This window comes from Coregonus lavaretus, assembly GCF_964263955.1.
Source record: "Coregonus lavaretus genome assembly, chromosome: 29".
Taxonomy (NCBI): domain Eukaryota; kingdom Metazoa; phylum Chordata; class Actinopteri; order Salmoniformes; family Salmonidae; genus Coregonus; species Coregonus lavaretus.
In genome coordinates, this window is record NC_140016.1 from 17,806,340 (window position 1) to 17,833,692 (window position 27,353).

Consider the following 27,353-nt stretch of genomic DNA (forward strand, 5'->3'; position numbering starts at 1 on the left):
AACTGCCTCTGGAAGCAACATCAGCACAATAACTGTTCGTCTGGAGCTTCATGAAATAATAGGTTTCCATGGCCATTTCCATTTGTTGCTGCGTACAGGGTCGTCGTTCTTTGAACCAACCCTGCATATCTTACCAGCGTTTTCCAGTGTCATACCTTTCACCACCATGTTAATCTGTCTCTCCACCATCGTCCCCTTATCAGGTCTTCAGAGTGTTCCGGTAGGTGAGTGAGGAGCAGAGGAGGGTGTCAGAGGGCAGGTACCGAACTCTAATGCTGGAGGCCATACAGGATGCAGTCTGCCTGTACTCTCAAAACCAACAGCTACAGGCAGACAACAGACAGCTCCGCAAAGGTGACTTACTCACCTGGATGACACTTGTATAACATACGGTGTCTTCCGAAAGTATTCACACCCTGTGACTTTTTCCAAATGTGGTTGTGTTACAGCCTGCATTTAAAATGGATTAAATTGAGATTTTTTGACACTGGCCTACACACAATACCCCATAATGTCAAAGTGGAATTATGTTTTTAGACATTTTTACTCATTAATAAAAATTAAAAGCTGAAATGTCTTGTCAATAAGTATTCAGCCCCTTTGTTATGGCAAGCCTAAATAAGTTCAGGAGTAAAAAACGTGCTTGATAAGTTGCATGGACTCACTCTGTGTGCGATAATAGTGTTTAACATGATTTTTGTATGACTACCTCATCTCTGTACCACACACATACAATTAATTATCTGTAAGGTCCCTCAGACGAGCAGTGAATTTCAAACACAGATTCAACCACAAAGACCAGCAAGGTTTTCCAAAGCCTCACAAAGAAGGGCACCTATTGGTAGATGGGTAAAAAATAAAAAAGCAGATATTGAATATCCCTTTGAGCATGGTGAAGTTATTAATTACACTTTGGATGGTGTATCAATACACCCAGTCACTACAAAGATACAGGCGTCCTTCCTAACTCAGTTACTGTAGAGGAAGGAAAACGCTCAGGGTGACTTTAAAAGATGAGGGTGAGTTTAATAGCTGTGATGGGAGAAAACTGAGGATGGATCAACAACATTGTAGTTACTCCACAATATTAACCTAAATGACAGAGTGAAAAGAAGGAAACCTGTACAGAATAAAAAATATTCCAAAACATGCATCCTGTTTGCAATAAGCACTAAAGTAAAACTAACTTTACGTCCTGAATCCAAAGTGTTATGTTTGGGGCAAATCCAACACAACACATCACTGAGTACCACTCTTCATATGTTCAAGCATGGTGGTGGCTGAATCATGTTATGGGTATGCTTGTCATCGGCAAGGACTAGGGATTTATTTAGGATAGAAAGAAATGGAATAGAGCTAAGCACAGGAAAATCATAGAGGAAAACTTGGTTCAGTCTGCTTTCCAACAGACACTGGGAGACAAATTCACCTTTCAGCAGGACAATAACCTAAAACACAAGGCCAAATATACAGTAGAGTTGCTTACCAAGACAACATTGAATGTTCCTGAGTGGCCAAGTTATAGTTTTGACTTAAATCGACGTAAAAATCTATTGCAAGACTTGAATATGGCTGTCCAGCAATGATCAACAACCAATTTGACAGATCTTGAAGAATTTTTAAAAGAAAAATGTGCAAATATTGCACATTCCAGGTGTGCAAAGCTCTTAGACACTTACCCAGAAAGACTCACAGCTGTAATCGCTGCCAAAGGTGATTCTAACATGTATTGACTCAGGGGTGTGAAATTAGATATTTCTTTATTTCATTTTCAAAAAACATGACTACTATACTGAACAAAATATAAACGCAACATGTAAAGTGGTGGTACCATGTTTCATCAGCTGAAATAAAAGATCCCAGAAATTGTTCATATGCACAAAAAGCTTTTGTGCACAAATTTGTTTACATCCTTGTTAGTGAGCATTTCTCTGTTGCCAAGATAATCCACCCACCTGACAAGTGTGGCATATCAAGAAGCTGATTAAACAGCATGATCATTACACAGGTGCAGCTTGTGCTGGGGACAATAAAAGGCCACTCTAAAACGTGTATGCCACAATGCGCAATGCCACAGATGTCTCAAGTTTTGAGGGAGTGTGAAATTGGCATGCTGACTGCAGGAATGTCCACCAGAGCTGTTGCCAGAGAAGTTAATGTTAATTTTTCTACCATAAGCCGCCTCTAGTTTTAGAGAATTTGGCAGTATGTCCAACCGGCCTCACAACCGCAGACCACGTGTAACCATGACAGCCCCAGGTCCTCCACATCCGGCTTCTTAACCTGCGGGATCGTCTGAGACCAGCCACCCGGACAGCTGATGAAACTGTGGGTTTGCACAACCTAACAATTTTTGCACAAACTGTCAGAAACTGTCTCAGGCAGTGGAGGCTCCTCAGAGGAGGAAGAGGAGGACCATCCTCCTCAGTGAATTTCATAAAAATAAAAATAGTGAAACATTAGAAAAGTGATCCTTTTTAGATAAAACTAAACTAAATATATTCAAGTCACCAAATAATTGATTAAAGCACACTGTTTTGCAATGAAAGGCTACAGTAGCATCAACAGCACTCTGTAGGGTTTCACGATGGTGTAGCCGGAGGACAGCTAGCTTCCGTCCTCCTCTGGGTACATTGACAAAACAAAACCTTTGAGGCTCATGGTTCTCACCCCCTTCCGTAGACTTACACAGTAATTATGACAACTTCCAGAGGACGTCCTCCAACCTATCAGAGCTCTTGCAGCATGAACTGACATGTTGTCCACCCAATCAAAGGATCAGATAATGAATCTAGTACTGAAAGCATAAGCCACAGCTAGCTAGCACCGCAGTGCATAAAATGTGGTGAGTAGTTGACTCAAAGAGAGAGAAAGACAATAGTTGAACACATTTCTTCAAACATGAAGGAGACGCAAGAGAGAGAGATATATTGTGTCATTCTTTTTCACTTTCCCTTACTTAGCTAGCAAATGCAGCTAGCTAGTTTAGCCTACTCAAACACCGGCTCAATCAGAGGGATGCTATGTTAGCTAGCTGGCTATGACTATCCAACACAAAACTGGAACTCTTCCAAGTTATGGTAAGCTTTTGGTTTTACTCATTTATTGCCACCGGGGCCTGCCGGTGTAACTTCTAAACTGCTTACTGACTGTACACTGTAACATTACTGCATAATTGTAGCGGGTTTACTAATGCGTTAGTTCGATTAGCTATGTTGACTATGACGTTACTTTAATATGGTTACAACGATGTAGACTGTGTGTATCAGTTATGATATTGTTTGGCTTGGAAAGGTTTTTCACCTGGTCACATACAGCTGATGTGATGTGCAAGTCCACAAGCGAAGGGAAAAGATGAGGACAGCGCGTAAATGCGAGAATGAATACAACATGGCTGCTATGAAAGTGAACAGTGTGTTTACGTGTGATCAGGGTGTCTGCATTCCGCTGATTCTGTTGAAAAACTTGTATTAAACGGAAGCAAACGGAACTAAACGGGTATAAACATACCTTAATTTGTCCAGTAGAAACTCTCGTTTGCAACTCTTGGACTAATGATTACACCACAGGAGGCTGCTGAGGGCAGGTCAGCTCATAACAATGGCTGGAATGTAGTGAATGGAATGGTATGATGTGTTCAATACCATTGCATTTAATTCCGTTCCAGCCATTACTGTGAGCCTGTCCTCCCCAATTAAGGTGCCACCAGCCTCCTGTGAATTACACCCTAGATTAGCTAGTTGAAGGCAAGTGTGCGCAAGATGGTATTGAATGTGGCACTGTCTGTCACCTCAATTCTCTCGACCTGTGTGCACTTATGTTGTAAACTTTCATTGATAGGCTAGGTTGGAGCAACCTCATGATGGGTATAGGGAAGATTTGAGTATCATGTAGTAGCCTAAACCTATCGATATTACATTGAACTGGGTGAATGGCACCGACCGCCACTGCAGTGCACTTGGGGAAAAATGTGACTATGGACTTTCTCGGGAAACGACAGTAAAGTAGAGTTAAATACAAACAAAACTCCCAAATGTTGCAAATAAAGTACTGAAATAATAACAACACTGCGACAGCGGCTCAGTGTTGCCAACTCCTCAGTAAAGAAAGTAGCTATTGGCTGTCCTAAAAGTCGCTAGAAGTCGCTAAATGACGTCATCACCTAATTTGTATAATTGGCCATGTAATTGTGATGGACGCTGTAGGAGAGAAATAACGTTGTGGGAGAGACAAAAAGTGAGTAAAAAACACCCTACATTTACATCCCACCCTTAATGTAAGCTAGGGCGGGATCGGCCAGCGGCGGCTTCCCGCATGCGCGATTCATTTGCAGTCTGGATGCGGAGGGGTGAACATCTCCTGCTTTGACTGCAGCTGGGAGGGACTGCTGCGCGAGGACTGGGCCGCCTGTGAGTGCTTTGGGACGGGGCTAACAAAGCACTCGCTGCTCGTTGAGAAGAGTAAGAACGATACGTGCTTTCATGTCTCCAAAAGTCTCCAATAACACCAGAAAAAGTCGCTAGATTTGTTGCTAGTCGCTTTTTTGAAAATGTGTCGCTAGAGGGGTCTGAAAACTCGCTAAATATAGTTCAAAGTCGCTAAGTTGGCAACACTGCAGCGGCTACAACTTTCTAATTATTCTCCCTCCCATGACATTCTCTGATTATTTGTGTGTCCCTATACTGACTGCAGACTCTGCGAATTATCCAATGAGAAGCCTCCTTGTTGAAATCTTACCTCTGTTGCCCCGAAGAACTGTCAAAATCGATCTAAGATAGCTTCAACTGCATCGGTCACATTGCCTAGAATATGTATTTTCTTCTATATTCTGCCTTAAACCAGGGCACATTTTTTTTTTATCTTAGGGTCTCGTTAAAGCACTCGATTTGTCATAGTCTTGCAGTAAACATGGCATTCTGTTGTTATGGTTGTCAACCAATCCAGTAAAGGAATGAACAAAAAAAGGCCAATCAGAAAATACGTTTTAGACACGTGAAAGCAATGCGTGAAACTGGAAGAGGTAGACGTTTCCATAAGCACAGATAAGCGCAGCGGTCTAAGGCATCACTACAGCCTCTGGTTCGATCCCAGGCTGTGTCACAGCTGGCTGTGACCGGGATTCCCATAGGGCTGCGCACCACTGGCCCAGCGTCATCCGGGTTAGCGGATGGTTTGGCCAGGGGTATTTCCTTGACTCATTGCGCTCTAGCGACTCCTTGTGGCGGGCCGGGAGCCTGCAAGCTGACTTCGGTCGTCAGTTGAACTGCGTTTCCTCCGACACATTGGTGCGGCTGGCTTCTGGGTTAAGCGAGCAGTGTGTTAAGAAGCAGTGAGGCTTGGCGGGTCATGTTTCAGAGGACGCATGACGAGACCTTCGCCTCTCCCGAGCCCGTTGGGGAGTTACAGCGATGAGACAAGATCGTAACTACCAATTGGAATTCACATAAAAGGGGGTAAAATAAAAAAAAATAGATAGAGAGATAGCTAGGGCAGAGGTCTAATCTGACTGGTCATAATCCCACTGTGTCCCAATACTGTTACTATAGGACATGACAGAGAGCTCTATATTTCGTCCTTTCACTTACTTAGCTAGCAAATGCAGCTAGCTAGTTTAGCCTACTCAAACACCCGGCTAAAACAGAGGAATGCTATGTTAGCTAGCTGGCTATGACTATCCAACACAACACTGGAACTCTAAGCTTTTGGTTTTACTAATTTATTGCCACCGGGGCCCGCCAGTGTAAGTGCTAAACTGCTTACTAACTGTTACTGCATGATTGTAGCGGGTTTACTAATTCTTAGTTCTATTAGCTATGTTGACTATGACGTTACTTTAGCTATTATGGTGACAACGATGTAGGCTGTGTGTAGAGGTTATGATATGGTTTGGATTTTCTTTTTTGCCTGGTCACATACAGCTGATGTGTTGTGCATTGAAGTCCACAAGTGAAGGGAAAAGGTGAGAGGAGAGCAAATATATGCGAAAAGGAATACAACATGGCTGCTATGAAAGTGAACTGTGTTTAAGTGTGAACAGGGGTGTATTCATTCCGCTGATTCTGTTGAAAAATGTTTCTTAAACAAAGCAAACGGAATGAAATGGGGTTAACATACCTGAATTTGTCCAATAGAAACTCTCATTTGCAACTGTTGGACTAATGATTACACCCTAGATCAGCTACATGCAGGCAACAGTGTGCAAGGCGGTATTGAATGTGTCACGGTCTGTCACCTCAAATTTTTCTCTCGACCTGTGTGCACCTACGTTGTAAACTTTCATTCATAGGCTAGGTTGTAGCAACCTCGTGATGGGTATAGGGAAAATTGGAATATCATGTAGTAGTCTAAACCTATCGCTGTTGAATGGAATATGAATGACAGTCATCCAATATGCTGTAATAGAAATAAGGCCATGCTCATGAAAAAAGAAAATCGTCCTCCCTCATCTTAAACAACATCGACCGCCACTGGTCTCAGGGAAGCTCATCTGCCTGCTCATCATCCACTTGACCTGACTTTAGTTCGGTGTAATAACCGACTTCAGTGGTCAAATGCTCACATTTGATGGCCACTGGCTTGCTGGAGAAGTGTGCTCTTCACGGATGAATCCCGGTTTTAACTGTACCGGGCAGATGGCAGACAGCGTGTATGGCGTCGTGTGGGCGAGCGGTTTGCTGATGTCAACGTTGTGAACAGAGTGCCCCATGGTGGCGCTGGGGTTATGGTATGGGCAGGCATAAGCTACGGACAACGAACACAATTGCATTTTAGCGATGGCAATTTTAATTTATTTTATTAACCTTCATTTAACTAGGCAAGTCAGTTAAGAACAAATTCTTATTTACAATGACGGCCTACCCCGGCTAAACCAGGCCAATTGTGCGCCGCCCTATGGTACTCCCAATCATGGCTGGATTGGGATACAGCCTGGAATCAAACCAGGGTCTGTAGTGACGCATCTAGCACTGAGATGCAGTGCCTTAGACCGCTGCGCCACACAGGAGATGCACAGATACCGCGCTGAGATCCTGAGGCCCATTGTCGTGCCATTCATCCACCGCCATCACCTCATGTTTCAGTATGATAATGCACGGCCCCATGTCGCAAGGATCTGTACACAATTCCTAGAAGCTGAAAATGTCCCAGTTCTTCCATGGCCTGCATACTCACCAGAAATGTCACCCATTGAGCATGTTTGGGATGCTCTGGATCGACATGTATGACGGCGTGTTCCAGTTCCCGCCAATATCCAGCAACTTCACACAGCCATTGAAGAGGAGTGGGACAACATTCCACAGACCACAATCAACAGCCAGATCAACTCTATGCGAAGGAGATGTGTCACGCTGCATGAGGTAAATGGTGGTCACACCAGATACTAATTTTCTGATCCACACCATTACCTTTTTTCTCAAGGTATCTGTGACCAACAGATGCATATCTGTATTCCCAGTCATGTGAAATCCATATGTTAGGGCCCAATGAATTTATTTCAATTGACTGATTTCTTTATATGAACTGTAACTCAGTAAAATCTTTGAAATTGTTGCATGTTGCGTTTGTATTTGTTTGTGTACAAGTTTAGATCGCTGGCCGCAAGATTAACTTACAATCAAAAATGTTTTAGCTGACATGGGCTAATTGAGTGACTGTCAGTGACTCACATTACAAGAGAAAAACTGCTGATGCACACAGACGAATTTCAAAATTGCACCTTGTGAATTCTACTATTCGAACTCTCAACAGTAAGTTGAGACTCCGACTGGGGGAATTCATCCATCCCTGTCCTAGATCCTAATTTGTTAAGAAAACGTATTTTAAATCACTGAAATAATTATGCATTTCATTGCATACATCGTTTAAGTATTTATTAAACCTAGTTCGTCCAAAAATCTGTAAATATATTCTCCCTCTCTCTTTCCTCTGTAGCATTGGCTGAGCTAAAGGACATCCTGTGTGTGCGGGGTGACCTCACGGGAACAGTGCGAGAAAGGGAAAATATTTGTGAATTTATGGCATTGTATTTCGAATAGAAAACACCAAAGAAATAAAACAGAAAAAAATAATAAAAAATTCCATTTATTATCTGGTATTCCATAAACACTTTCTGTACCATATTGTATCTTTGACATTTTACTTGGCAGAGGTAATGATGATGAATGCTAATAAAATGACAATCATAGCACCACTCAAGTGTTGTGTAATGTAGAAATAATGTAGACTTATTACCCAAATCCAACAATTCAATGAGTCCACCCATGATATATTGAAGAAAAGGCATGAATGAATGGCAGAATCTGATTAAGCTGGAAAACAAAGGCAAGTGAAAAGTAGGCAGTGTGCATTATGGGTAGCAGATAAACCAGTAACAGTGAGATGGAAGGGTCTGCAAGACTCACCTGCAGCTTCTACTGCATAATCAATATTGCAAAACTAAATAAACCATTTGGGACATTAAATTAAAAATACTATATATTTGTCACTAAAGTAAAATTATATATATATATATATATATATATATATATATATATATATATATATATAATGAAAGGGGGAAAAAACATTCCAACCTAAATGTCAATGCATCATCTGGTAAATAATGCTGCCAGAGATTGTGGTGGAGCAGTGGAATGGGAGTTAGCTGGGGTCCACTGTCCATAACACAGGTAGGTTTAGGCAGAGTTCTGCTACCTGTAGTACAGGTAGGCTGCCAGGCTGATCATAGAGGTGGGTAACAGAAAGAAGGGCCTGCTGCAGGCCCAGTAGAACCCAGGATAGGAGGGTGTTGACCAGCATAGAGCAGATGACATAAACTGGTGATGCCGCTGCCATGCTTCAGCACTACTGACATCAGCAACCCGTTAGCCGCCTGCCCTGCCACGATGGCCCACACCGCCCCTGGGTAACCACCATACAGCCAGTCAGGAAGCCCTCCAGGAAACCCTGTTCTCTCCCCCATGCTGGAGAGTTGGCAGACCCCGTTGATGGCCACTCCAAACACATGCAGGTACAGGTTCTGCAGGCTGAGGGGTAGTCGCTGGCTCTTCAGCAACCGCTCTGTGTAGACGGCCGCCAGCCCTGAGATGAAGTAGTAGACCAGCACAAGAACAAGGCCCCAGGCTGTGATGTGAAGCCTGGGACTCGCCTGGTCCTCAGCCTAGGGACAGGGGGGCGTGCAGGGCAGACAGGCACCCAGTCAGGAGCAGAGTGGCCAGGGATACCTTCATCCACCACCTGCTGCGACAGGACGGGGACCCGGACCCCATGGTCTGGATCGCAATCATTCTCAATACTGCATGTCACTCACACCCCTGAATAACTAGCATATGTCTGTGAATGTACAAATACCCTCACCTTAAATCATAACATCTAAATTAGCAACAAATCCCATAATTTAGGCAAAATCTGTTCAACAATAACATGATATTCTCAAGGTATGTTTGTATTTTAAGCTGGTAAAAGGTATTTCTGCTTAGAAAACATAAAATGGGACACTGTCTTGCTGTTGACATCATTGATTCAAAATCAATTAGGCCTAGATGGCTGCACCAGGCAATGTTACTAAGGCAAGCAGTCAAACATCCCTGCAATGTAACCTTACACTCGAGGCATGTAACCTTATCCCCTTTTACACACTTTATAATCTGATTCACTGATCAGCAGATTGAGAATAACAGATATTTTCCCAGGGCACTGACAGTAGATTTACCCTTTAACATTTGCACAACACCCAACGCAAACCCAGTCTTTCACACCGACTCCCAATTGATACATCAAAATCCAGTTAAAACCAAATATAATTTTTGCAGTATACAAAGCAGAGGTTTGAGCCTCTGAAAAAGAGGTTATCCACAGAAGTGGTGGTTGTGCCCCAAACCTCAGGCAGTTAGAAGATGAAGCCTAGGCCTGGTTCTTCCCATTACTTGGATCCTTTTCTAAACTTTTCCAAACTCATATAGTCTTTCAGGGTGCTTTCGATGTTGGGCACCTGATAGTTCTGTGCAGCATAGATGCCTGTGAATGTTCCCAGTAGCACTCCTATGATAGCTGAGGAGCGGAGCTTGGCCACCATATAGCCAGCCAGGAAACCCTTAAGGAGGGGAGATGCCAGCACAGAGCCCCCCTGAGGGAGAACAGGAAACAACAGTCAGGACAAAGGATGCAACACTTTTTTTCTTTTACAAATGCCCTGCTATTACAACTCTTTAATGATACATAATCATTACTTGATCCTTCTATTCTTTTCAGGACGGAGTTTGTCTGCTGTTCTGTTTCTTAAGGTGACATTTCACCTACTTTCTAACTTTGCATAATAACAACATACCTGCGGGATTCCTTCTGCAAATTCACTCTCCACACGTTTCTGGATCTCTTCCAGCTGATTCTTGAGCTGGTTGAGATCCTTCATCTGTTTGAAAGGATCCTAGAAAACATACAAATAAGGTATACAGTAAATTAATGCAATGAGCTTAGGTAACACTGCCTAAGGTTTTACACCACACTGCCTTTTACACCACCATCAACAACAAAACACCAAATGATGGAATTTCTCGTGGAAGAATGGTGTCGCATCCCTCCAGTTAAAGACACTTGTAGAATCTATGCCAAGGCGCAGTCAAGCTGTTCTGGCGGCTCATGGTGGCCCAACGCCCTATTAAGACACGTTATGTTGGTGTACCTGTAGCTACAAGGACAGTAACCAGCTAGTTAACTAGACATCCGAATACCAACCAACCGGGCCTGTCTGGTTTTGAGTTAAAGCAAGTTGGTTTAGGAAGAGCAGAGGACTAGATCATGCTGTTCTAATATATATATATATATATATATATAGAAAAAAATACGATTGAAGCCAAACTACATTACTCACCTTGTCGTCCGCCATTTTTGTTCGATGGAATGTTCTTTGACCTACTCGTATGCCTGGAGTAGACCACCACTTCAGAGCGATTTATCTTGCCTGGAACATGATTTGCTTTTGGGTAAAGTTGTACTGATTGCAAGTCAGTTTAGCTATTTTACCGCTTACTCATCAAGGTGGTATATTGACAGGGTACACTGATCCTAGATCTGTGCTTATGGAAACGTCTACCTCTTCCAGTTTCACGCATTGCTTTCACGTGTCTAAAACGTATTTTCTGATTGGCCTTTTTTTATTCATTCCTTTACTGGATTGGTTGACAACCATAACAACAGAACGCCATGTTTACTGGAAGACTAGGACAAATCGAGTGCTTTAACTAGGCCCTAAGATACATTTTTTTTGCCCTGGTTTAAGGCAGAATATAGAAGAATATACATATTCTAGGCAATGTGACCGATGCAGTTCAGTTTCAGCGTCGTTTGAAGCTATCTCAGATCGATTTTGACAGTTCTTCGGGGCAACAGAGGTAAGGTTTCAACAAGGAGGCTTCTCATTGGATAATTCGCAGAGTCTGCAGTCAGTATAGGGACACACGAATAATCAGAGAATGTCATGGGGAGGGAGAATAATTACAAAGTTGTAGCCGCTGTCGCAGTGTTGTGGTTTTCAGTACTTTATTTGCAACATTTGGGACTTTGTTTGTATTTAACTCTACTTTACTGTCGTTTCTCGAGAAAGTCCATAGTCACATTTTCCCCCACGTGCACTGCAGTGGCGGTCGGTGCCATTTAAGTTGAGGGAGGACGATTATTTTTCATGAGCATGGCCTTATTTCAATTACAGTATATTGGATGACTGTCATTCATATTCCATTCACCCAGTTCAATGTAATATCGATAGGTTTAGGCTACTACATGATACTCAAAAATGTCCTAAACCCATCATGAGGTTGCTCCAACCTAGCCTATCAATGAAAGTTTACAACATAAGTGCACACAGGTCGAGAGAATTGAGGTGACAGACTGTCCACATTCAATACTGTCTTGCACACTCTTGCCTGCAACAAGCTAATCTAGGTTGTAATTCACAGGAGGCTGGTGGCACCTTAATTGGGGAGGACAGGCTCATAGTAATGGCTGGAACGGAATTAAATGCAATGGTATCGAACACATCATACCATTCCATTCACTACATTCCAGCCATTGTTATGAGCAGACCTGCCCTCAGCAGCCTCCTGTGGTGTAATCAATAGTCCAACAGTTGCAAACGAGAGTTTCTACTGGACAATTCAGGTATATTTATACCCGTTTAGTTACGTTTGCTTCCGTTTAATAAACGTTTTTCAACAGAATCAGCGGAATGCAGACACCCTGATCACACTTAAACACTGTTCACTTTCATATCAGCCACGTTGTATTCATTCTCGCATCTACGCGCTGTCCTCATCTTTTCCCTTCGCTTGTGGACTTCAATGCACAACACATCAGCTGTATGTGACAAGGCAAAAAAAAACTTTCCAAGCCAAACAATATCATAACTGATACACACAGTCTACATGGTTGTAACCATATTAAAGTAACGTCATAGTCAACCTAGCTAATCGAACTAACGCGTTAGTAAACCCGCTACAATCATGCAGTAACGTTAGTGTATAGTCACTAAGCAGTTTAGCAGTTACACCGGCAGGCCCCGGTGGCAATAAATGAGTAAAACCAAAAGCTTACCTTGACTTGGAAGAGTTCCAGTTTTGTGTTGGATAGTCATAGCCAGCTAGCTAACATAGCATCCCTCTGATTGAGCCGGTGTTTGAGTAGGCTAAACTAGCTAGCTGCATTTGCTAGCTAAGTAAGGGAAAGTGAAAAAGAATGACACAATATATCTCTCTCTCTTACGTCTCCTTCATGTTTGAAGAAATGTGTTCAACTATTGTCTTTCTCTCTCTTTGAGTCAACTACTCACCACATTTTATGCACTGCAGTGCTAGCTAGCTGTAGCTTATGCTTTCAGTACTAGATTCATTCTCTGATCCTTTGATTGGGTGGACAACATGTCAGTTCATGCTGCAAGAGCTCTGATAGGTTGGAGTACGTCCTCCGGAAGTTGCCATAATTAACATGTAGGGCCTTTTATCAGTTGTTTTGAAGGCCATACATTTATCTACATCGCCATAACATAAATGTGATAGCCTACATGTTATACTGATCTAGAATTCCCTCATCATGATTGCGCAATGTATTAATAAACAATGTACATACATCCTGTAGCCCTAATACCTATCCCCTTGTCATTATTTGTTCTGTTTCGCATGGACACAAAATAAATGAATCAATCATGATGTCACTGAACTTCCCCAGGCTGTTCTCTGCTCTTTGTAGCCATGGAGACCATGGAGGTGTATGAGGAGACTGATCGGAGGATGACAGAGGAGGTGGAGAGCTGCTACACCCTCATGGAGGTCACCTCTCCCAAGAAGAGGAAGAAGAACAAGGCTCAGCAGGGAGAGATCATGGAGAAACCCAAAAAACCCAGGTAGTCTACTCTACCTACTACACATTTACATTTACATTTTAGTCATTTAGCAGATGCTCTTATCCAGAGGGACTTACAGTTAGTGAGTGCATACACCAAACAATCAAACACCAACACCTCCTATCAATGCAGATGGGTCATTCTTGAATTACGGTGGCATTTGGGCAAAACGTCATTTTTCTAGATTTAATTGTTTATTTAAATATATTTGGGTACATCTTCCCATTCTAAATCAACTAATATGTTAGCTTAAAGGCCCAGTGCAGTCAAAAACGTGATTTTCCTGTTTTATATTTATTTCCACACCATGAGGTTGAAATAATTCTGTGAAATGTTCAAAATGATGATAATGTCCTTTAGTGTAAGTCGGAGATGTTTGAAAAAGACTGCCTGAACTTTCAGCCTGTTTTGGTGGGATGGAATATTGGCCTGCCTGGTGACATCACGAGGCGGTACATTAGTTAATAGACCAATAAGAAAGAGAGTTAGAAACCTCTCTGCCAATAACAGTTAGTTTTCAGTTTTCCCCTTCCCACTCAGACAACTCCCAGACAGTCCCAGCAAAATTCTTGATTGAGAAATTGCTCTTTGCTAAGAAGTAATATATACAGTGCTATGAAAAAGTATTTGTCCCCTTTCTAATTTTCTCTACTTTTGTATATTTGTGATACTGAATGTTATCAGATCTTCAACCAAAACCTAATATTAGATAAAGGGAACATAAGTGAACAAATAACACAACAATTACATATTTATTTCATAAACAAAGTTATGCAACACCCAATTCCCCTGTGTGAAAAAGTAATTGCCCCCTTACACTCAATAACTGGTTGTGCCACCTTTAGCTGCAATGACTCCAACCAAATGCTTGCTGTAGTTGTTGATCAGTCTCTCACGTCGCTGTGGAGGAATTTTGGCCCACTCTTCCATGCAGAACTGCTTTAACTCAGTGACGTGTGGGTTTTTAAGCATGAACTGCTCGTTTCAAGTCCTGCCACAACATCTCAATTGGGATTAGGTCTGGACTTTGACTAGGCCATTCCAAAACTTCCAATTTGTTGCTTTTTAGCAATTTTCATGTAGACTTGATTGTGTGTTTTGGATCATTGTCTTGCTGCATGACCCAGCTGCGCTTCAGCTTCAGCTCACAGACGGATGGTCTGACATTCTCCTGTAGAAGGCAAGTCGTCCAGGTCCTGAGGCAGCAAAGCATCCCCAAACCATCACACCACCACCACCATGCTTGACCTTTGGTATGATGTTCTTACTGTGGAATGCAGAGTGTGGTTTTCGCCAGGCATAATGGGACCATGTCGTCCAAAAAGTTATACTTTTTAAATAATCTGTCCATAGAACGTTCTTCCAAGAGTCTTGATGATCATCCAGGTGCTTTTTGGCAAACTTGAGTCAACTTTTTGGACGAGATGGGTCCCATTATGCCTGGCGAAAACTAAACACTGCATTGCACAGTAAGAACATCATACCAAAGGTAAAGCATGGTGGTGGTGGTGTGATGGTTTGGGGATGCTTTGCTGCCTCAGGACCTGGACGACTTGCCTTAATAGAAGGAACCATGAATGCTGCTCTGTATCAGAGAATTCTACAGGAGAATGTTAGACCATCCATCTGTGAGCTGAAGCTGAAGCGCAGCTGGGTCATGCAGCAAGACAATGATCCAAAACACACAATCAAGTCTACATGAAAATTGCTAAAAAGCAACAAATTGGAAGTTTTGGAATGGCCTAGTCAAAGTCCAGACCTAATCCCAATTGAGATGTTGTGGCAGGACTTGAAACGAGCAGTTCATGCTTGAAAACCCACACGTCACTGAGTTAAAGCAGTTCTGCATGGAAGAGTGGGCCAAAATTCCTCCACAGCGATGTGAGAGACTGATCAACAACTACAGGAAGCATTTGGTTGGAGTCATTGCAGCTAAAGGTGGCACAACCAGTTATTGAGTGTAATAATAATAATATGCCATTTAGCAGACGCTTTTATCCAAAGCGACTTACAGTCATGTGTGCATAAATTTTTACGTATGGGTGGTCCCGAGGATCGAACCCACTACCCTGGCGTTACAAGCGCCATGCTCTCCCAATTAAGCTACAGAGGACCACAGTGTAAGGGGGCAATTACTTTTTCATACAGGGGAGTTGCATAACTTTGTTTATGAAATAAATATGTAATTGTTGTGTTATTTGTTCACTTATGTTCTCTTTATCTAATATTAGGTTTTGGTTGAAGATGTGATAACATTCAGTATCACAAATATGCAAAAGTAGAGAAAATTAGAAAGGGGGCAAATACTTTTTCATAGCACTGTATACACTACCAGTCAAAAGTTTGCACACAGCTACTCATTCAAAGGTTTTTCTTTATTTGTACTATTTTTTACATTGTAGAATAAAAGTGAAGACATCAAAACTATGAAATAACACATATGGAATAATTTAGTAACCACAAAAGTGTTAAACAAATCAAAATATATGTTATATTTGAGATTCTTCAAATAGCCACCCTTTGCCTTGATGACAGCTTTGCACACTCTTGGCATTCTCTCAACCAGCTTCATGAGGTAGTCACCTGGAATGCATTTCAATTAACAGGTGTGCCTTCTTAAAAGTTAATTTGTGGAATTTCTTTCCTTCTTAATGCGTTTGAGCCAATCAGTTGGGTTGTGACAAGGTAAGGGGGGTATACAGAAGATAGCCCTATTTGGTAAAAGACCACAGTGAAGGTCAGTCAATACGGTACATTTCAAGAACTTGTAAAGTTTCTTCAAGTGCAGTCACAAAAACCATCAAGCGCTATGATGAAACTGGCTCTCATGAGGACCGCCACAGGAATGGAAGACCCAGAGTTACCTCTGCTGCAGAGGATAAGTTCATTAGAGTTACTAGCCTCAGAAATTGCGGCTCAAATAAATTCAAGTCACAGACACATCTCAACATCAACTGTTCAGAGGGGACTGTGTGAATCAGGCCTTCATGGTCGAATTGCTGCAAAGAAACCACTACTAAAGGACACCAATAAGAAGAAAATACCTGCTTGGGCCAAGAAACACGAGCAATGGACATTAGACCGGTGGAAATGTGTCCTTTGGTCTGGAGTCCAAATTTGAGATTTTGTTTCCAACCGCCGTGTCTTTGTGAGACGCAGTGTGGGTGAACGGATGATCTCCACACGTGTAGTTCCCACCGTAAAGCGTGGAGGAGGAGGTGTTATGGTGTGGGGGTGCTTTGCTGGTGACACTGTCTGTGATTTATTTAGAATTCAAGGCACACTTAACCACGATGGCTACCACAGCATTCTGCAGCGATACGCCATCCCATCTGGTTTGGGCTTAGTGGGACTATAATTTGTTTTTCAACAGGACAATGACCCAACACACCTCCAGGCTGTGTAAGGGCTAATTTACCAAGAAGGAGAGTGATGGAGTGCTGCATCAGATGACCTGGCCTCCACAATCCCCCGACCTCAACCCAATTGAGATGGTTTGGGATGAGTCGAACCGCAGAGTGAAGGAAAAGCAGCCAACAAGTGCTCAGCATATGTGGGAAGTCCTTCAAGACTGTTGGGAAAGCATTCCACCAATGACACATTTTAGGTAAAGGAGGATTTTCTGAAATGGAGGCCACAAATGCTCAAATCTAAAGTCATCAAACCTTTAAAAAGAATTTACTAAAGTGATATGATTAAGCATTTTGCTCACAAGGTGATTTCCATTCATTTAAATTGACTAACACCAAGTGACACTTTAGATTTAGACACACCACATGATCAATGGAATCCTCCGATCAATGGAATCCTTTCGACATACTAAAAGGGTGTGATTAGCTAATCATTTTATTTAATATGGACCCCGAAAACAGTTTTCCACTGTTGAGAATGCTCAAGGTCCTTGAATATCTTTGTAATCAGTGATGACATAAAACTGAGGGACACACATTATACTAGTAAAAAATAGCGTTCTTTGTTTTTATTGATACATACAATATATTAAATATGTTTATTCACTGTCTAGCATTCAAAATAATAGATATTTTGGCCATGTAATGTGTGTGGACACCTCATTGGAAAATCATGGGCATTAATATGGAGTTGGTCCCTCACTTTGCTGCTATAACTGCCTCCACTCTTCTGGGAAGGTTTTCCACTAGATGTTGGAACATTGCTGTGGGGACTTGCTTCCATTCAGCCACGAGTATTCGTGAGGTCGGGCAATGATGTTGGGTGATTAGGCCTGGCACGCAGTCGGCGTTCCAATTCATCCCAAAGGTGTTCCATGGGGTTGACGTCAGGGCTCTGTGCAGGCCAGTCAAGTTCTTCTACACCGATCTCGACAAACCATTTCTGTATGGACCTCGCTTTGTGCACGGGGGCATTGTCATGCTGAAACAGGAAAGGGCCTTCCCCAAACTGTTGCCACAAAGTTGGAAGCACAGAATCGTCTAAGATTTCCCTTCACTGTAGCTAAGGGGCCTAGCCCGAACCATGAAAAACAGCCCCAGACCATTATTCCTCCTCCACCAAACTTTACAGTTGGCACTATGCATTGGGGCAGGTAGTGTTCTCCTGGCATCCGCCAAACCCAAATTCATCCGTTGGACTGCCAGATGGTGAAGCGTGATTCATCACTCCAGAGAACGTGTTTCCACTGCTCCAGAGTCCATTGGCGGCGAGTTTTACACCACTCCAGCCGACGCTTGGCATTGCGCATGGTGATCTTAGGCTTGTGTGCGGCTGCTCGGCTATGGAAACCCATTTCATGAGGTTCCCTACGAACATTTTGGAACTCGGTAGTGAGTGTTGCAACCGAGGACAGATGATTTTTAAGTGCTATGCACTTCAGCGGTCCCATTCACACCTGTCAGCAATGGGTGTGGCTGAAATAGCCAAAGTCACTAATTTGAAGTGATGTACACATACTTTTGGCCATGTAGTATATCTCTAAATCCCCAAGCCAATTTGCCCCTAGTAGTTTCTACAATGCATACAAATAGATATGTTGCAGTATAAAGGACTTACATATGTTTTCTTATTAAATAACAGTTAAATAAAACAGAACATGTATTATTTATCATGTGTTTGTCATTGTTAAGTGTTTTTACATGGTGCCAAAGTCAAGTGACAGCATTTACCACAGCAATTCAAGAATGACCCAGATGATAAACTCACTATTTTCACACTGACTGAGTGCACTTGATTTGGATTGCCTGTGTAGGTGGAGCAAGCTAAATCAAGTGACCCAATCTTTGTGTTGAGTTGACTGCTGTATGAGTCAAGATTACATTTATTTATCACGTTTTGATCTCTCACTTCCAGATCAGCCTACCTGCTGTACTACTTTGACGTGCACCAGACCATGCAGCAGGAGTTCCCCAACCTGCCCCAGTCTGAGATCAACAAGCGCATCAGTGTGAGCTGGAAGAGGCTCAACGTGGCAGACAAGGGCTACTACCTGGAGAAGGCCAAGCTGGAGAAGGAAGGGACAGACATGGTACGGTTACCTACTATTTCCACCAGTGTGTCTGGTATCTACGATCGTGTGGTCAGGAAAAACTCCTAGCCTTAGTCATAATGATAACACTACTCCTTCTCTCTGTATCCTCCGTAGTCATCTATGGGCCCTTCCCAGGAGCTCCCAGGCTTCCGTAGGATCCTCCCCAGGTCCAACTACGTCCTCCTGCCCAAGGGGACCATGACAGACAACAGGACAGGGTCCCAGCTGGAGGTGTGTATGGAGGGTCTGGACTCTCCCGTGGGGGAAGGAGTGATGCCCTCCCTGTCCCTTGGTACCCCCCAGTACCCTCCCCTTGTGCTGGGCTGCGAGGTGGAGCTGTCGGAGCAGTGCATCGCCATCGATGGCCTGACAGACGAGGAGGCTGTGACCCTGACACACTCCGGGGCCCTGCAGGGGGTCCTCTCCTCATCGTATCACTCCTCTTCCTCTGCATCCCACGACTCCCACAATGCACCTCACCTGGCGGCAGCCGGTCTGCTGCTCAAGGAGGAGGAGCCGAGGATGGTGGGCGGGGGCTATAGTGTCATTGGAATGGCGACTGACGGGGGACGTGTGGGCGGGACGGTGGTGCAGCACGTGAAAACAGAGCTGGTCACCATCATACCCAATCAGGTTAGTTAGCAACGACACAGGAGTTGGCTTACCTTACTGCTGATCATTCAACAGTCTAGGGTTACTATTCATTTGCCTTGTCTGTTTGTTCAATGCAGTAATGGTAGATAAAACTATTGTGTTTCCCCAGGATCTGATGGAGCACAGGACGTTGCCAGGCGCCAGCTCTGTAGCCTCTGTTGTCATGGTACCTGTAGGAGCCAGAGTGGTACGGGACACTAAACCCTCATACAAACTGGTAAAACTACTCAGACTGATTTGTCTTCCACTGCATCAATTTACCGTTATCCAATTTTCTTTGATTAGATCATCAAGCAATATATTACAAAATGTATTAAATTCCTGTGTCATTTTACCAGTCAGACATTCTAGCAGATTCTTACTAAAACATCTTTGTTTCTGTCTCCAGTCGAAAAAGTACACCAGAAGAGGCCGGGGCAGCTGTCAGACAGCGGGCTGTTCCTTCGTCTACGTGACCCGTCACAAACCCCCCTTCTGCCCTGACTGTGGCAACCACCTGGGGGGCAAGTGGGTGCCCGCTGTAAGTCTACACATTCCCTGGCTTAAAAGTCTGTTCCATCATAATATGAATGTTGAAGTAAAGATGACATTTTATTGGTAGGAAAATAATGAGTGTTCACTTAAACAGTTCCGAGGTATGACAAACTTTCCACGTTTTACATCTCAGGCGAAGAAGTCTTCAGTGAAAGGTGCTGCTCCTTCATCCAAGACTTCTCCCCAGAAACCACCAACCAACCCTGGGGACACCCATGAGACTAGTGTGCCTCCCTCTGATGATCAGAACAGTAAGGTGTCTGGAGGGCGGAAGGGAGGGAGAGGACCGCGGGAGTCTAGAGGACAAGCGCAGCAGCGTGCAGTTACATCAGAACCACCACTAGAGGGAGGCAGAGCCAACAGCCAGGGACCCATACAGCCTGCTCCAGCAGGGTCAGGGACACAGACAACTACTATGATGTGAGCATATAGTTCTTTAATTTAGCCCATATTTTATGGTTTATCATTTAATGGTCACATTGAGAATCCATTTTTCAAACAAGCCTTGGCTTCATGTTTTGATTGGTTTAAGAGAAAGTTCTTTAAGTTTCAGTTGTTCTGTCTTTGAGCAGAGCTTTGGTTGGAACACCTGTCACCGGTGCCAGGATCAAAGTTCAGGAAAGGAGCAGTGTGATTGGTCAAAAGCGACCTGTGAGAGCCATCCTCCCTGCCCCATTCAACACAGGTGGGCACTGCTGTGGACAGATACAACAACCCTAAGATGAATGCTGTCTGGGGTGTAAACACACATGCCTGAAACCTTGTTTCTGTTTGTCTGAAACTAGGCCGGGCCTTAGTCCAGTGGATTACTGTCCCTCCTCATAAAGGCAATGTTGAGAAGACCAACAGCAGCAAAGCAACCACAGGTAGGATATACACAGCCACATGTACCTATATAATATAGAAATATGTTTTTATGGTAAAATGGTTGTATTTTATCATGGTTAGCCAAGGTAAAGGTACTCATGTTCAAAGTGGTTACTTTGATCTAAGGGAAGTGACACTAGTTGTTTCTGAGGTAACTGAAAGTGTTTGATGTGGTGATTCGGTTTGGACCACAGAGCTCAGTGAGAAGATGGCAGGTTTGAAGCCTAACACTCTGAAACAGCTCGGCCAGATCGTGACAACAACGCCTCTGGAACAGGTACACACACACTCCTGAAACATGCTGATTAAGTGTTTGTCTTCAGGTTTCTCAGTGTTGTTTTGTCCCATAGACTCCCCCTACTCCTGTGGACAGAAGCCAGTACATTGTGACTGATAAAGTAGGGAAGATTCTCTCAGTGGTTCCTCTCAAACAGAACTCTACCGCCACACTGGTTAGTGGGACCCTTTTAACTACATTCTGGGGAGAATAGGCCATCCTCACACGTCCTCTAGCAGGCTGTGTGCTCTGTATTACTCCCACTCCTACTGTATGTCCTGCGTCCTCTTTTTGACTGTCTGTCTGTATGTCAGGACCTGGGTCTGTCTACGGCGCGGGGCAGGGGTCGCTGTAAGAACCCGTCATGTGGCTATGTCTATAAGAACAGACACAAGCCTCCTGAGTGCCCCTGCTGTGGCTGGGAGCTGTCCAGAAAGAACGCCAAGGGCTCCAAGCTACAGGTCAGTCCCGAGAGAATCCCACTATGGGTGCATCTGAAATGGCACCCTATAGGGCTCTGGTCAAAAGTAGTGCACTTTATAGGGAATAGGTTGCCATTTAGGATGCAGTTTATGTTTAGGTGTTGTTGTATTTCTCTCTGTGTCTGTCTGAATTCTTCCTCATCTCTCTGTTGTCATCCTCCAACCCTCTGTCTGTTGTCATCCTCCAACCCTCTGTCTGTTGTCATCCTCCAACCCTCTGTCTGTTGTCATCCTCCAACCCTCTGTCTGTTCTCATCCTCAAACCCTCTGTCTGTTGTCATCCTCCAACCCTCTGTCTGTTGTCATCCTCCAACCCTCTGTCTGTTGTCATCCTCCAACCCTCTGTCTGTTGTCATCCTCCAACCCTCTGTCTGTTCTCATCCTCAAACCCTCTGTCTGTTGTCATCCTCCAACCCTCTGTCTGTTGTCATCCTCCAACCCTCTGTCTGTTGTCATCCTCCAACCCTCTGTCTGTTCTTTTCCCTCTTCCCTCATTCTCTCTCTCTCTCTCTCTCTCTGTTTCTGTATCTCTCTCTCTGTTTCTGTATCTCTCTCTGTTTCTGTGTATCTCTCTCTGTTTCTGTATCTCTCTCTCTGTTTCTGTATCTCTCTCTCTCTCTCTCTCTCTGTTTCTGTATCTCTCTCTCTCTCTCTCTCTCTCTCTCTCTCTCTCTCTCTCTCTCTCTCTCTCTCTCTCTCTCTCTCTCTCTCTCTCTCTCTCTCTCTCTCTCTCTCTCTCTCTCTCTCTCTCTCTCTCTCTCTCGGTGGTTCAGTAGCTCTGTTAGACCCGTACCGGACCCTGTCCCCAGCCCAGAGGGAGCTACAGCGCCAGTCCACCCTGCAGCTGCTGCGTCAGGCCCTGCAGATCCCTGAAAGTGAGGCTGAGCTCCATGACACCCTGGCCCTCATCCAGGAGCTCAACTCCACCCAGGTGGTCCTCACCACCAACCAGGCTGGGAACCAGGTGTTAGGGGAAGGGGAGGACCAGGGAGGCCTGGGGGAGGTACAGGTTCAGTCAGGCTGGCCGCGGTTCTTTGAGTCTGCAGCCACACACTGTGCTCTGTGTCACTACCCGCTGTTCAAGGGAGGACAGAGGTGAGAAGAAGTTTTGTTTGCGTAGTTTTGAGTTTATTATGGCTCAGTGGTTGGACATTTCTGGTGCTCAGGGGTTGGATATTTCTGGACATTTTTTCAAATTTCTGGTGTTTTGAACCATAGTTTGGTTTCAGGAAAGGTCTCTCTATAATGTATCTCTCTGGTGTTTTGTACCATAGTTCTTTAGCAGGGCAGGAGGACTGCTGGCTGTTGACTGACTCTCTGATCCAGACAGCCTCTCTCCAGCTGAAGGTGTGTCTCAACCCCCAGTGTATGGCCCTGCACAGCTTCACCGACCTCCACCCAGGTCTGTTCAATGTTGGCAACAGGTTGCTGGTGAGTCTGGACCTGTTCTTTAAGATCCGGAGTCAGGTCAGACTGGGCCGGCATCCTAACCAGACAGTCAGGACCATCCTGGACAACATCCACATCCACCCTGGTAAGACTTCCTTGGAGCAATATACGGTTCAGAGGGTTTTCAACACTGAGTTCTTTTCATGTCCACCGTTCTCTAACTTCATCTATTCTCTGTTTTCTTTCGCCTCTCTTCATCCAACCCACTCTCTTTCTTTTTTCCTCATCTTCCATCCATCTTCCCTCTTCTCCCCCTTCTCTCTCTCCCTCCCTCTCTCCCTCCATCGATCAGTCCACAATCTGAGTCCTGAGGAGTTGGCCCATGTCCAGGAGCTGCTGGTTAGTGGCTACTGGGCCTTTGAGTGTCTGACGGTGAGGGACTACAACGACATGATCTGTGGTGTGTGTGGCATTGCCCCCAAGATGGAGATCGCCCAGCGGTACACACACAACGTGCTGGAGCTCAGGAATGTGGAGGTGAGGGAGAATGGGAGAGACTTAGACGGGAGGTCAAGGAGAGACTGAGGAGACGGGAGGTCAGGGGGGGACTGAGGAGACGGGAGGTCAAGGAAAGACTGAGGAGACGGGAGGTCAGGGAGAGGCTGAGGAGACGGGAGGTCAGGGAGAGACTGAGGACAAGGGAGGTCAAGGAGAGACTGAGGAGACGGGAGGTCAGGGAGAGACTGAGGAGAAGGGAGGTCAAGGAGAGACTGAGGAGACGGGAGGTCAGAGAGAGACTGAGGAGACGGGAGGTCAGGGAGAGACTGAGGAGACGGGAGGTCAGGGAGAGACGGGAGGTCAGGGAGAGACTGAGGAGACGGGAGGTCAAGGAGAGACTGAGGAGACGGGAGGTCAGGGAGAGACTGAGGAGACTGGAAGTCAGAGAGAGACTGAGACGGGAGGTCAGGGCGAGACTGAGGAGACGGGAGGTCAGAGAGAGACTGAGGAGACGGGAGGTCAGGGAGAGACTGAGGAGACGGGAGGTCAGGGCGAGACTAAAAATAGAGACTTAAAAATGATTTTCTTTACTTCATTTGTTTTAGCCTGCCTGATCCCAGCACAGTCAAGCTGTCTGGTGTGTATATTGTTGATACCTGTGTCTCCCTCTCCCTCCTGTAGTTTACGTGGCCAGACTTCGGGGCTCCAGACGAGGTGCATGTGGATGACTTCTGGCTGACCATGGAGAGTGAGGCCATCGAGCAGGCAGCGTTCCCCTGCAGCGTCCCCATCACCCGGGTCGACGCCTCCATCATTGCCCCCTTCCTCCCCCCACTGATGAGGAGCTCCACTGTCATCAACACAGAGAAGGACAAGGCCCTGCTCCTCACACAGCACACAGGTTGGAAGTCACACTCAGGGCTGGGGAATAGGTCAATCACTGGAGAGAGAAACATCATACTCAAATCTGGAAGTCTTTCAGATATTTCATTGATCATTACATGTTCATACCCTGTTTATCAATCATTAAAAAAAAAGTGAGTATATAACATTCTAGAGTGTGTGTGTGTTTTCCAGGTGACCCGTCAGTTCTGGTGCGTCTGATCCACGAGGGCCAGCTCAGACCGGACCGTATGGACGAGCACAGTGCAGAGGAGCTCAAAGCCATACTGGACTGCTGTGGAGAGATAACTGCACCTGAGAGCAACAAGGTATATACCAACCCTGTGTATATATATACCTTGTATATACCTGTGTCCGTGTATGTATATTTCTGGTTTGATTGTGTGTGTTTAGGAGATTGATACATGTCTCTTCTCTCTTTCTGTCAGGATGAGTTGCTGGTCTCTCTGATCTCCCTGTGTACGTGTGTTCAGAACGGCCTCTCCACGGCCCCTCAGCCCCCTCCACACCTCACAGCAGGCAAGCTGTCCAAGATCTGCCCCCATCAGGTAACAGCACACAACTCACCAATCAATACATCCAATATCAATTAATCAATCAATCAGTCATCCACCAGAATCCATTCAACTATTACTCAGTCAATCAACCTGTCAATTAAACATTCAGTCTGTCAGTCTATGAAAAATGATAGGGTAGCCAATCAGGCCTCACACAATAACAAAATCTATTGACCAATAAATACAAGAGAAACAGAAAGATGATAAAGACTACTTTTCCCATACTCCTCCAGGTGGTGTGTGGTTCTAAGTACCTGGTGAAGGGCGAGACGGCGCGGGACCACGTGGACCTGCTGGTGTCCTCCCGGTACTGGCCTCCCGTCTACGTTACCGACTCTGCCCGCCAGGTGGCGCTGTGTACAGACGTGCAGTACCCTGAGCTGGCCTCCACCATGTGGGGCAGGAACCAGGGCTGCTTCTCTGACCCAATGGACAAACCAGAGGTAGGCCCTCACACTGGGCATGGAAAGGACTTAGTTATTGACATCTGATTATTGGACTAGGAGGGAAACTGAGGTCAAATCAGGATGGTGTCGGGAGGTTTTTTTAACCTGTAATATGCTGATTTTACAAGATAATTTGAAGAATGAATTGGTCTCTATTTACATAATAGATAGTAGATACACTAGGTACTGTGGATGTTATTGTTGTTTATCTCACCTCTCTCTCTCTCCATCAGTTTGTGTCATGTGCTGAGCTACAGGACCAGCCTTACAGTGCTGACCTGTCCTCCGTGGTGGAGAACCCCCAGGTCCACCCTGTCACCAAGTCCTCTTCCCGCTGGATAGTGCACCCTGCTGGGCCTACAGATGTCCAGGAGCCCCGCTGTCTGAACCACCACTCCATGGGGCTCTGCAAGGAGCTGGAACCTTACTGCAGCCTGGTACAAGACCTGGAGAGAGACGACAATGAAGAAGAGAATGAAGGGAAGGTGGGGAGGAAGGATGGGGTCAAGGTTGAAGCCGAGGTAACAGAAGGGTCAGAGGTTACTGAGGAGGAGTGTTCTGAGGGTTTGGTGACATCATTGCGGCGGCGGCCTTTGGCCTTTGACAACACAGCCTACTACTACCTGTACAACCGTCTGCATGACTTCCTGTCCAGCAGGGAGGTGGTGGACCAGCAGATCAGCACGGTGCTGAAGGCCTGCCAGCCTGGGGAGGTGGTGATCAGGGATGCCCTCTATAGGCTGGGGGTGGCACAGATCAACACCCAGGAAGAGGAAGGGGAGGAGGGGGAAGGAGACGGGGGAGTGGAGGGGGAAGGAGACGGGGGGGTGGAGGGGGAAGGAGACGGGGGGGTGGAGGGGGAAGGAGACGGGGGGGTGGAGGAGGAAGGAGAGGGGGGGGTGGAGGAGGAAGGAGAGGGTGAGGAGGAAGGAGACGGGGGGGTGGAGGAGGAAGGAGAGGGGGGGGTGGAGGAGGAAGGAGAGGGTGGGGTGGAGGGAGACACTGGGTACGAGGAGGAAGTGGTTCTCTGAGAGTGACAGACTGTGGCTTTTTGGAGACTTATTTTGTGCTCTGACCCAACAAGTAAACAAACCAATGTAATTCTCTGACATCAGGGGATAATGTTTAATATTATGAACATATGGCCCACTGTATTATGAGGTAGTCCTTTTTAGAAATAAGCCAATATACATCTGGTTAATAAAAGCTAGAGTGTAGTGGGGAGGCTGGTAGTCCTTGAATGTACTGTGCAAAAATATGTTTGAGTGTTTCCAAAGAAACAGAGGTGTTGCTGCTAACCAGACAGATAGTCTAACTTATTTTATCATCAGTCCAGCAGAGACTTTGCTGCTGGCTTGAAATAAAGAATGGCACTTAGTTTTCTTCGTGAGAGGAGCAGAACCAGTGAAGTATAAAAACGTGAATGTTACTAACTGCTCTCTGCCTTACTTTGACTGAAGGAAAGTTCACATAGTTTTAGAATAGAGAAAAAAGTTTTAACATATTGTTCATGTTGACTAACTTCATTATTGGAGTGCATAATGTTCTGTCTAGAAATCTATTATTATTTAATAACTGTATTTAATGAGTCCTCGTGTTTTCTCATCATCAGTGAGACCTTTCAAACTGTTCTATATTATCTTCTTGTACCTCGGTTGTCACTCGTTGCCCTTTGGGCTGAAATGTATTCGAAGTAGACAATCTTTCACATCTGCCTCATGGGCTGATGGAATCTGTAGTTCTTGTGGCCTTTGATTGTTTTTTGACTACAGGAGACACTTGCCTGAGCTCCTATTGGAGGGGTGGCTCCTAATGTCAGGACTGTTCTATCATCCACTCTCAGCTGCTTGAAT

At 44.9% G+C, this 27,353-nt stretch overlaps 2 protein-coding genes across 2 annotated transcripts; one reads left to right on the forward strand and one right to left on the reverse strand.

Annotated features, from left to right (window-relative positions):
• Positions 1–9,779: 9,779 nt before the first annotated feature.
• Positions 9,780–10,939, reverse strand: LOC311104788 (SLC35A4 upstream microprotein-like). Its single transcript, XM_084146703.1, has 3 exons — positions 10,868–10,939; positions 10,325–10,423; positions 9,780–10,123 (listed from the first exon to the last, which is right to left on the reverse strand). The coding sequence occupies exons 1-3, from the start codon at positions 10,880–10,882 to the stop codon at positions 9,920–9,922; spliced, it is 318 nt and encodes a 105-aa protein (XP_084002829.1). The 5' UTR covers positions 10,883–10,939; the 3' UTR covers positions 9,780–9,919.
• A 281-nt stretch (positions 10,940–11,220) lies between these two features.
• Positions 11,221–27,287, forward strand: hmgxb3 (HMG box domain containing 3; the record flags this gene model as incomplete). The annotated part of the gene is made up of 21 exons (XM_084146438.1): positions 11,221–11,387; positions 13,216–13,390; positions 18,716–18,890; positions 19,008–19,526; positions 19,657–19,764; positions 19,936–20,067; positions 20,215–20,501; positions 20,654–20,766; positions 20,867–20,947; positions 21,143–21,225; positions 21,299–21,400; positions 21,540–21,686; positions 22,471–22,802; positions 22,982–23,241; positions 23,449–23,633; positions 24,276–24,495; positions 24,672–24,805; positions 24,926–25,045; positions 25,288–25,497; positions 25,734–26,351; positions 27,273–27,287. The coding sequence occupies exons 2-21, from the start codon at positions 13,239–13,241 to the stop codon at positions 27,285–27,287; spliced, it is 3,993 nt and encodes a 1,330-aa protein (XP_084002564.1). The 5' UTR covers positions 11,221–11,387; positions 13,216–13,238.
• Between the last annotated feature and the right edge of the window lie 66 nt (positions 27,288–27,353).

Bases quoted from the DNA above. Each gene is read 5' to 3' on its own strand.
- LOC311104788 (XM_084146703.1), bottom strand. The intron at 10,124-10,324 runs GTATGTTGTTAT...GTTCTCCCTCAG, and splicing joins TTGCAGAAGGAATCCCGCAG to GGGGGCTCTGTGCTGGCATC.